Genomic DNA, 12,189 nt, shown 5'->3' on the forward strand with positions numbered 1-12,189 from the left:
GCCAAGGAATAATGCAGAAGAGTGGGGGGAAAAAGGGATTTCTAAAGGGGATAAGTCAGTCACGTTTTGTGAATGATAAGTGGTTAAGTGGTTGGGGCTAGCAAGATGGTTCTATGAGAGAGATTGACACTTGCTGTTAAGCGTGAGGACCTTAATTCCACCCCTGGGATCCACATGGTGGAAGGAGAGAACTAATTCACAGGAGACTGTCCTCTGATCTCCATATGCTCACCATGGCACATGGGCATGTGTGTGCACATGCATACCACACACACACTCACACACACACACTCACATACACACACTCACACACACACACTCACATACACACACTCACACACACATACATACACTCACACATACACTCACACACTCACACACACATGCACACACACTCACACACACATACACACACTCACATACACACACATTCACACACACACTCACATACACACACTCACACACTCACACACATTCACACTCACACACATTCACACTCACACACACATTCACACTCACACATACACACACACATACACACACACTCACACATACACTCTCACACACATACACTCACATAGACACACATTCACACACACACACACACACCCTCACACACACGTAACATGTTTAATTTCAAGAAGAGGTGTTAGGTGGTAAGGAGATGGGCAGAGGAGGAGCTAGATGCTGGCAGACTGAACTGACGACACGCGTCTAGCAGCAGGGGCACACACACTGTGCATCTGGGAGAGAGTTCATTACTAGCTGCAATAGCTGTCAGAGCTTGGTAGGAAGCAGCACAGTGAGGATGGATCACAGAAGTAGAAGGAGATGGAGGCTGACAGAGAGTAGAGATGGAGGGGAAAATGTGGCCACCAGAAACAGAACACTCCAAAAAGAGAACATAGTTAATAGATACAGACACCAAGAGATTCAATAAAATATAGTGAGCAAAGCATCCACTCTAACTCAGCCACTGAAACTGCCTGAAACCAGCCCAGAGCCTGCAGGAGGTGAATAAGGTGTTCCCTGTCAGTGCTGCTATTTTGAAAGCCTGTGAGAACTTTTTGAAGTGAGGCTGGGCTGGCAGCTGACAGAGCAAGGCACTCAAGGTCGGCTATGGCTTCCAGCTGACTGCCCACAAGATACACAGTTCATGCTGTGAGAGATGTCAGCCCCCCATAAAGACACTCTCCCTGCCTTGGTGGACTGCATCCCTGGGCTACGAGCCAGACACGAAAAGTAAGCACTACGCTCAGTTTACACACAAACACAGACATGCTGTTCAGGGTCACGGCTGCAGACAGAAGACAGGCGCTGAACAGGACCAAAGAGTGAGGAGGGTTTTATTAGCTCTTTAGTAATGGGCACTAATGTGTTTATGACAAAGGGAAAAAATAGGTTGGGGGAAGCAAAAGGGAGGCAGGGAGGGTAGAAGAACAGAGACTCGTGTCCTATCAGAGAAGCAAATGCTTAGTGGGATTCCCAAAAGAATGAGTAAAAACAGAGGATCTACATACACACAGAGATATATATGTGCATATTTACATCCTTAGATTTCTCCATGCGGAATACCTCGAGAAAGAGAGGCAGCATGTTCCATGAGCTAAGACACTGGGGTAAGTATCACTAAAAGGGAAAGGTGCAGTGGAGGCCATCACACAGAAACGAAAGGTTCCTAGCAGGAACAGAGCTGAGAAGCTATGTCCAAGGTTGTTTGTAAGGGAAGTTCCCACAGGATCACACAGCAGAAATGACAAGAAGGGAGAACAGTGACAGTCACTGACCGACAAGGGCATACAAGAGTTTAGATGGCATGAGTTCAGTCTGTGGCTTTCTCTAGCATTCCTCGGCAGGTGAAGGAGTGGGGGAAGGACCACCAGGTATTTTTGCTTTGTGGTAGAGTCTCCCTGTTACAGCTCTAGCTGGCCTGGAACTCACTATAGACCAGGTTGACTTCAAACTCACAGAGTTCGGCGTGTCTCTGCCCCGGCGCCTAAGTGCTGACCTTAAATGCAGGAACCACTACCTCCAGCTCAGGATATTGGTTTTCATGGAGTCATTTGCTTAAAACCATAAACACAGACGACAAATAGAAACAGAGCAATGTCAGAGAAACAGGCAAAAGGCTAAAAATGCTAAAAATACTGTTTAACCAATAAATCTACGTGGCAACTGTGGTAAGAAGAGTTAATACTTATTGATCAGTTACTGTCTATCAAGCACAGTCCTAAACATTGATACATAATAGCAGTCAATCTCCAGAAAAAGCTTATGGTACAGGAACTATATTAACGCGGGCACGTGGGGCAGGATGTGAAGTCAGGTCAGCCTCCTCTCCTGGGCCAACGCCTGCACGTGCTCTCTGCGCAGATGGACGCTCAGTACCTTAATCTCCGCTGGTTTGTAGTAGCGTCTGTTGGGGTCTTCCAGGGGCGTTCTGTACCCATCTCGCAAGAAACGCTTAAATCCATATTTCCCTTTTAATTTTCTTATCACTTTATCGAGTGTCTGGCTGAACAGAGCTTCATCGTCCAGGGCAAAGGCGGGGTAGGTGATGCACGGGAGCAGGGCAGCATCTGTGTTCTGGGATCGTCATAACAACAAGACTGAATGTCTGCAGTGACACAACCACCACAGCCCAAACAGTTCATGTCACATTAGAGACAGGAAGCTTATCAGCAGACAAGGATCACAAGACAGATGGTCCTACGGTGTGGTGTGTAAACTTGATAAAACAGGCAACGCTTTACTCATTAAAATTAATGGAATTTTCAAACTTTAATATCAGGCTAGAACTTAAAATTATAGCTAAACAGAATGTAAAAAATTAATACTTGCTGCCACGACTTAGTTAACAGAGCAATTTGCCCACAATAATGAAAAGGAGAAAACAAAAGGCCCCATAGCTAACTGAGTAATTAGTACCCATTGGAATTTGTATTGTAGAAGCAATTAGAATTTATACTATAGAAATCTGTTTATTGATTGGAAACAAGCTTGTTCATAGAAAAACACTATTCTAGTTCTTAAAACAAAAAGTCATGTTCACTAAAATACGTGGAAACCTATGTCAGGATATGGCCAAACATTTAAGTAGTAGACCAAATGGATGGAACATCACTTAAGACAAACAGAGAATGCTTTCCCATTGGTTTGCAGTTACCACAATCTGGGATTACTCATGCAGAAGAGCTAAGCATTCTATTTGGGGGAGTTTCTGGAGGATAAAACCATAAACAGTTCCTGGGAAAAGTGCAGTGAGGAATAGTAAATCTACAGAAGGAAATCAGACAAAGTAAAGGAGTCAGGTGTGCTCCACTTCTGTGCCAAGAGGAAATGGATTTTTCTAAGCACTCATTTTAAAAACAGTATTCCCTTTGTTTAGGCTACTTTCGCTAATTTCTCCAAAAGAGAAATAATATCTATTTTTCTGTTGTCTGACAAAAGGCTTAAAGGACTGGACAGCTTTGCCTACGGCTGTTTACTTCCTGCTTCAACCTCAGAGGCTAGAGGACAAAGACACGTCTATATCACGTCTTCATATTCTGCAAGAACTCCACACTGCAGTGTGCTGTCTGGAAGAGTGGGTCACTGAGAAACTGTTTCAGGTTGCTGGAACATCATCTCACATGAGAGCGTGATTCTCTGGGTAACAGTGAACACAACGTCTGCCTGTTGCGGTTGTGAGCATCGAGATCCACGAATATAACTGACCAAGAACAGCCCTGGAAACAGGAAGAGAAACACGTTTCAGAGAATTTTAAACCATGTGGCACTCTTTCTGTGAGACAGGGCAATCCACAAACTCTACCACTGAACGCAATGTGTAAGAGATTAATTTTTTTATATATTTTTAAAGATTTATTTGTTTACTATATATAAGTACACTCTAGCTGTCTTCAGACACACCAGAAATGGGCATCAGGTTCCATTACAGATGGTTGTGAGCCACCATGTGGTTGCTGGGATTTGAACTCAGGACCTCTGGAAAAGCAGTCAATGCTCTTGACCACTGAGCCATCTCTCCAGCCCAAGAGATTATTAAAGATCTTAATTTTCACTATTTATTTTATACATAAATGGATTCATGTTTGTACACCACACGCATACCTGGTGTTCATAGAGGCCAGAAGAGGCCATCCAATTCCCTGGAACTGGAGGTAGAGACAGTTGAGGACCTCTATGGCTGCTGAGAACTGGACTTGAGTTCCCTGGAAGAGCAGCCAGTGCTCTTGAGCGCTGAGCCCTCTCCAAGCACCTTACTTTCCTTTCTTTATGCTCTCAGTATTTCCTGAATTCCTTGAGACAATCTTATAATCATTAGATAATATTTTTATATTTTCCTCTTTTCTTATAAAATCATGTTTTGATTTTATTAGATGTCTAATAAATTATATCCATTTTAATGAAGAAATAGTTTAGCTGTATAAGATAAAGCAAGAAAAACAGTATCAACCAACCAGACCCCCCAGAGCTCCCAGGGTCTAAACCACCAATCAAAGAGAACACGTGGATGGACCTATGGCTCCAGCCACATATGAAGCAGAGGATGGCCTTGTTGGGCATCAATGGGAGGAGAGGCCCTCGGCCCTGGGAAGGCTCGATGCCCTAGTATAGAGAAATGCCAGGGCTGGGAGGCAGGAGTGCGTGGGTGGGTGGGGGAGCACCTTCACAGAAGCAGGGGGAGGGAGAATGGGATGGGGGCTTCCAGAGGGGAAACCAGGAAAGGGGATAACATTTAAAATGTAAATAAATAAAATATCCAATAAAGGAGAAAAGATTTTGATTCATAAACCTTGAGTTGTAAACCCTTCTAAATAATTTTAATTACATGATAAAACTAAACAAATTTAGGTGGCCATCTAGAATTGGGTTGAATAATTATCTAGAATAATTCTTCATTAATATTACCTAGTAAAACAGAACGATTCCTCATTCAAAACACCATCCTTAACAAATCTTTTTTTTTTCTTTTTCTTTTTTTCAGAGCTGGGGACCGAACCCAGGGCCTTGTGCTTGCTAGGCAAGCGCTCTACCACTGAGCTAAATCCCCAACCCCAACAAATCTTTAGCAAGTAACTTGGTAACAGGGAATGAGTGAGGCTCTCTCGGAAGCTATCCTGGTGTGAAACAGAGAATTCTGGGATCCCTACATTAGAGTATCTCTCCCATCAGAGTACAACATACTTCGCTGTGAGGAAAGACAAGAATGAATTTGAACACTGCTCTGGAACACATTGCTGACCCAGATGTGAGGTGTGTAGCAATGTCCGAGAGCCTCACGGCTGGCTCAGATGGACAGTGGCACTAAGTCCAGGGCAGCTGGGAAGGAGAAGATGAAAGTCAGAGCCCGGACTCTGGTGGAAGCAGCAGCAAGCAGACTGTTAGAAAAAAGTGGCAGGAAAGTAAGTGGGTCAGGAGCCTGTGAATACACAAGGGGACAAGAGCTATAATATATCTGTAGGCCAATAACTGTCTGAATTTGCACCTTCAAAATATATAATACATAAAAAGATAATTTGTAACTAAAAAGGCAAATTTGGCAACTCTCTACATCATGTGATGAAAAATAGTAAAACTACTATTTTCTAGCCAGAAATAAATAACTTAGTTACTTAAACTCCTCAAGCATTTGTTGAGCTGCCAGCCTTTAAGATGTATGCCTAACAGAAAATGATTCCTTCTTTTTTTTTTTTTTAAATTCATCTTTATTAACTTGAGTATTTCTTATTTATATTTCGATTGTTATTCCCCTTCCTGGTTTCCGGGCCAACATCCTCCTAACCCCTTCCCCCCTTCTCCATGGGTGTTCCCCTCCCCATCCTCCCCCCATTACCGCCCTCCCCTCAACAATCACGTTCACTGGGGGTTCAGTCTTGGCAGGACGAAGGGCTTTCCCTTCCACTGGTGCTCTTACTAGGCTATTCATTGCTATCTATGAGGTTGGAGCCCAGGGTCAGTCCATGTATAGTCTTTGGGTAGTGGCTTAGTCCCTGGAAGCTCTGGTTGGTTGGCATTGCTGTACATATGGGGTCTCGAGCCCCTTCAAGCTCTTCCAGTCCCTTCTCTGATTCCTTCAATGGGGGTCCCGTTCTCAGTTCAGTGGTTTGCTGCTGGCATTCGCCTCAGTATTTGCTGTATTCTGGCTGTGTCTCTCAGGAGAGATCTACATCCAGTTCCTGTCGGCCTGCACTTCTTTGCTTCATCCATCTTATCTAGTTTGGTGGCTGTATATGTATGGGCCACATGTGAGGCAGGCTCTGAATAGGTGTTCCTTCTGCCTCTGTTCTAAACTTTGCCTCCCTATTTCCTCCCAAGGGTATTCTTGTTCCCCTTTTAAAGAAGGAGTGAAGCATTCGCATTTTGGTCATCCTTCTTGAGTTTCATGTGAGAAAATAACTTCTTAAGGTGACTTCCTCCTATCCCTGAGGTAGAACACTTTCCTCTGTATAAAAACATATGCTATGCTATGGTCATTATAACTCAGGCTTCCAGAGGGGAAAAAACAAAAACTCAAAGCCATACAAGGACACAAACAGCCATTGCCCATTAAGAAGCAAGTCTGTAATATCACTGAGGAAGGCCCGCACAGAATTAACACCTGCTTGAAATCTTTTTGGAACCTGCTTGAATGCACTTTTCAGCCTGCAGATTTCAAAGGACGGCAGCTGTCTGCTCTGTTCTGATCACTTTGCAGAACACAAGCAGTGTGTCATCACCAATTACAGACTCTGACCTCACTGAGTTTGTCAGTCCCTTGCCTTCCTCATTAAAGGTAAAGAAAGGAAAGGTGTTATAGGAATTACTTGAGAGAGCCTAACTTTGGCTGTTTGATATTTATTGTATAATTGTTTTATATACGTATGTATGTATGTGCCTCACGTGGGTGCCTGGTACCCATGGAACCCAGAATAGGACGTCCAATCTCTTTTGACTGGAGTAGTAGATGGCTGGGAGCTGCCATGTGGGTGCTGGGAACCCAGGACCTCTGGAAGGGCTCTTACCCAGCAGCCAGCTCTCCATCCCCACATTGATTTTTATCTTCCACTCTAAAACCACACCCCTGTATAATATGCTGACTATACCCAGAGCCACCTTACAGCTAAGAGCTCAAACTGTCCCGCCCAACTTAGTATCTGTCATTGCTTGTTCTAATGGATGCACAAAATGACTCTCCTTGACCATCACCATAAGGACAGGAGTTTTACTAGTACAGAAGGGCTGTCCTCTCCCCTTTAGTCTCATGACCAGAACAAATACTTCTGACACAGTCTCAAAGGCCAAAGGAATATCTGTGACCCTTATATACTGCTAATTTCAACAGTCTGTATCAGCGAGATGAGGCCGGGCGGGGCCAGTGTCAGCACGTGTGTTGGTACACATGTCACTGATGCTATTATTATCTCATGGGCATCCTCCATGCCTCTGGAGAGTGGGTAGACACTGCACAGTGTCTTCTGACCTTCTGAATGCCACTGGGAGCTCTCACATGCTATGAACAGCTTTGACAGATGTTCTTAGAAAGGTGGTTCCCCTGGCCAGTCCTGGGCTAGTTGAATTTGGAGAGAAACAAGTGCTTCTTCTAAAGATGGCAGATTAGAAGCTACATCAGTCATCAAGCCATCAAGGAAAAGAATGGGGTAAAGTTGGATAGACTCATTCCTGGGAGAGAAACAGTTGAAGAGAAGCAGAACATAAAAAACAATGAAAAGGATAGCAGAAAGGTATGAAAAGTGAACAAACCCAGGGGAGATCTATGAGGACTCCTAGACAGAAGCTCACAGGGTCACCAGCTGGTGCTCCCCTGCCACGCACACCAGAACAGCAAAAGCAGGAGGTGCAGGAGCTGCTAGGGAGGAGCGGCCTCCTCTTGAACACGTGGTGAACTGAAAAGAGGCTGACCTGGATACACTGAAGGTGGAGTGATGGGCAGGGCAGGGCTAGCCACAGAAACTGTGACAGAAGTGTACAGTAGAACCCAAAGCTGTGATTCTCCAGGAAAACGTGACTAGTCAGAGGACTGTAGGAAGCATTAGTGCAGCCTTGTTTTGACTGAGCACAGCATGCAAATAAGACATTTGTGAGGAACCCTGTACAAAAGTTAGAGTATTCCTGACAAGATGTGTGGGAAATAACCACAAACCAAACAAAACCCAACCAAGATGGAGACAGGTGGGACTACCCAATGATCCGTAACGGCTGAGGGAAACAGGCACTCAGGTGCCTTCCACCATCCCTGGGCCTGTGCTCCAGAAGGCTAGCACAGACATGTGTACAGGACAGTAAATTGAGGAATTCTTACACAGTGGAATCCCACCCAGATGTCTCACCCAGGAGAGCACAACAATCAGTGTGCCTAAATTTATGATATTGGACTCCTCCATTTACCATGCAACTGCTAAAAAAACAACCCTGAGTAAGAGATCACACTGCCCTAACCAGTAAGAAATATTGTTGATATTGTTGACCTGGTAGTGTGTCTGTTTGCCTGTCTGTCTGTCTGTATCTCTCTCTCTCTCTCTCTCTCTCTCTCTTTCTCTCTCTCTCTCTCTCTCCCTCTGTCTGTCTGTCTCTCTCTCCCTCCCTCCCTCCCTTCCTTTCTTTTTCTTTCTTTTTTACTTTTCCATGTACACTTTGGTATATCAACTGGTTGGTTGGTTGGCTGGCTATTGTAGGTTGTGTCTCATATGAATTGGCATTTGTGAATATCCTTTTTCCATAGCTATTCCTATTACTACTATGTGGCTAAAGGAAAAAACAAATTTCTTTCATTTCTACCTGAACTAATAAATCAATTGCCCATTTAGTAATATTTAGAAAACAGTTATGTTAAAAACAGCTATGTTGCTGGCTGCACTTCAGAATTTCTGAGCATTAAACTCTAAGGGTTCTAAACAGCATCCTTTATACTGGGTCAGGAAGGCACTCAAGTGCCATGAATGATGGAGTTCAGAATTCCTGAATCTAATGAACATGTAAGATTGAAAGGCATGCTAAGAAATAATATTGGCAGAACATTTATACCTAAGATTCAAATGCCTGGTTGGGCAGTCAGATTGCAGAAAAGTAAAGTGTGGACAACCAGCAGGGACAGCAGCCATGGTGGACGGTGAGTGTGCTCTATGGAGTGTGCCTGGAGAGAAGGCTTAGGTGTTAAGCAGCAACCATGGCTTCAGGTACTTCAAGGAGGTAACAGCATGACAAAAGCCAAGCCAATCACTACCAGAGCCACAGCAGACCTGGATGGTCAGCCCCACACAGCTTTCTCCTTTGCAGTCTAGCTAGATCTAACCTTTCCAAACTGTTGCTATATTAAACCTAGGAAGACCTAACTGTTCCCAACGGCTGCAGTATTAAACCTTCTGCTTTAATCCAAGATGCCTGGCAGTCTTCTTGAGGAAAGCTAGAAGACTTACAATCACCCCAATTTGTTAGCTTCCTTATTGGGCCTCCTTTGTTGTGTTCTTACATTCTGGCAGAGCCTACTGTCCCTGCACCATACCTCTGTGACTAAGTACACTAGTAACCAGCTGTCAACACAATCACATACAATGTCACATTGCTCTGCCATTTCGAGAACCTTCAAACTTTCCTGAAGAAAACAAGTCCAGTGCTTGGCCCAGAATACTGAGCTTTCTCTTACTCATTCTCTCAACAACTGAATCCACTGTCAGCTGCTAGACTCTCTGTAAAAAGTGCTTAATGATCTCATGAAAATCTAAGATGATTTTTCTGGGCTCCAATTTATCTAGGGGAGTGGGGAGGGAGGAAGAGAGAAGGAGAGAGAGAGAGAGAGAGAGAGAGAGAGAGAGAGAGAGAGAGAGAGAGAGAGAGAACAAACTTTACTAGGCCCACAACTTCCCATCCTTACTATAGATATTACAAAACTTCTCTCTCTGCATGGAATGAATAAACTGAAAGCAGCATGAACCCTGACATGGAACTGTATGGTGCACAATGCCAGGAACACATCAAAAATGTGAAACTCCTCAGAAACGGCTTGGAGAGTAGAGAGTTTACCCAACAACTGTGATGTTGAGAGCTTTTGGTGGCACTCTTAGGAATTTGGCATTTGTCCCTGGGCTCGGACACAGACGTAGGCTCAGATAAGAATGTCAGAAACAGTGACCTCAGGGCTTTGTTTACTGCTTTACTTAATCACTATCTGATGTGCTCTTGTTTATTACTTCACTTGATGACTTTGTCTTTGACCTAAGAACTGACCGTGGTTTTTGGATGTACTTAGAATGATATAAAAGCAGACTAGGGAAGAATAAAGCTGCTTCAGCCTCGGTACGGGCTGGAGTCCTGTTATAATTTTGGCTAGCTGTTACTCTTTTTCAACCCTCACTCCCTTGCTTGAGACCCTGCTGACTGATGGAGCTGGCTTGGTCACCTATCAGGACCCCGCCACCAAACGAAAGGTGAACTTCAGGGTTAATCATTTGCAAGCAAAGTGACTCAAGCATGGGCTGCAACAAACAGTTCAGGTGTCACAGGCTTTAAGGAAAGTACTTTCATAACAATAATAAAATTACTTAGACATGCAAATAATTAGCTGATTCTTTTAATTACCTGGTTTCCAAAGAGGTTAAATCCATTAATCGCTTCTAAGGCTGCTTTTGCCAAACCAACAGAGCTAGAGAGAACGGAAGACATTAGTAATGATGTCCAATGGGCAAATTTCTTTCTTTCTTTTTTTTTTCTTTCTTTAATTTAGAGAATACTTTATTAGTTTTTGTAATCAAACCCACGTATATAAGACCTTACATATTTAATACAGTGTGTTACCCCTGTACAAATGGAAAAAACTTAAGTTCAACATTTCTAGACCAATATGGCTGTTAATTTCTGTACAGTGCCAACTCAACACAGTAAACGGGGATACTTTTTTCCAAAGTTGACAGCACAGGTAAAGTTTCAAAAAATTCAAATTATATATCTGTATATATACATTTATATTTATATAAAAAGACCAATAATAGCAGTGTGTTATGCATCAACAGCAGCAACAGCTTTTCCAGGTTCTGCAGTCATCTGAACAAAACTGTAGAGACATCCAGCACACTCCATTAAAAAAAAAAAAAAGTAAAAAAACAAAACCCGAGAAAACAGCACAGTTCTGTTACTCTTGTGGTACCTGGCACCATTTTTTTTTTTAAATTAGCTTCTCAATCATCATCTGGAAAGAAAACATTCTGAGCAACATCATTAAAAACAGCTCTGATAAAGCACGGTCACTACTACATATCATAAAGCATACAAGCTATTTTACATCCACAGAGGTATGATACAGTACTGTCCTACATCTATAATACTAGAGGATACAATTTAAAAGGCATTATTTGAGACTTGATTCTACTTTTCCAGCAGAGGGCCCAAAGGATGGTGTGACACAGCTTTGTAAAGAAACATACTCTAGACAGGATTTCCTTTCACCAGTGGCACACTTCTAAGGATTCATTCTCTCCATGAATGTCAGCTAAAACAGTTATTAAAAAAATGAAATATCCCTAGAACAAAACCGTATAACCACCGGATTCACATGAAGATGACCTAGTGGAGACAAGCTGGACCTCACCTTACCAACAAGCTATCAAATCTGTTATGTTTAAACAGTGAGACCTCCAAGGAAGGAGATGCCAAGTAGTGCTTCAAAGCTTCGGACCACAATCAAACACAGCATCCTTTTCAACAGAAGCAGAAGCTCATCTGAATATGCTCATGGATGCTGACATCAACATTTAATCATCTCCTCACTCATCCAGGAAGAGGGGGAGATCAGTTACTACTGTACTTTATTGTGTTCAACCAAATCACCATGTTACAAAAATAGCAAGCTGCCATAATAAAAAATAAGGCTCCTCTATCCAGCACCAGATAGCATCATTTTACTTTCAAGCCTAGAAATTGCACACTTGTATATAAACCAACCGAAGATGAGGATTGAGAGTTCATCTTGGTGGATTTTTCCTTTGATGAATATGAAGTGTCCTTCCTTATCTTTTTTGATGACTTTTAATTGAAAATTGATTTTATTTGATATTAGAATGGCTACTCCAGCTTGCTTCTTCTGACCATTTGCTTGGAAAGTTGTTTTCCAGCCTTTCACTCTGAGGTAGTGTCTGTCTTTGTCTCTGAGGTGTGTTTCCTGTAGGCAGCAGAATGCAGGGTCCTCGTTGCGTA

The 12,189-nt window shown here is 43.1% G+C and overlaps 1 protein-coding gene across 8 annotated transcripts in view; it reads right to left on the reverse strand.

The window, feature by feature from the left end:
• The window catches only part of Phkb (phosphorylase kinase regulatory subunit beta), a 204,043-nt gene that overhangs the window by 105,420 nt on the left and 86,434 nt on the right, over positions 1-12,189 (reverse strand). For all 8 annotated transcript variants that reach the window (XR_010060011.1, XM_063278111.1, NM_001414933.1 and 5 more), the window contains 3 exons: positions 10,579-10,642; positions 3,633-3,728; positions 2,389-2,586 (listed from right to left, as the gene is read on the reverse strand). Coding sequence is in view for 7 of the 8 variants with exons in the window: in XM_063278111.1 (XP_063134181.1) it covers positions 2,389-2,586; positions 3,633-3,728; positions 10,579-10,642 (358 nt within the window). In the remaining variant the exon portion in view is untranslated. The remainder of the gene's footprint in view (positions 1-2,388; positions 2,587-3,632; positions 3,729-10,578; positions 10,643-12,189) is intronic.

The sequence above is a fragment of the Rattus norvegicus genome, chromosome 19, assembly GCF_036323735.1.
Source record: "Rattus norvegicus strain BN/NHsdMcwi chromosome 19, GRCr8, whole genome shotgun sequence".
Classification (NCBI taxonomy): Eukaryota; Metazoa; Chordata; class Mammalia; order Rodentia; family Muridae; genus Rattus; species Rattus norvegicus.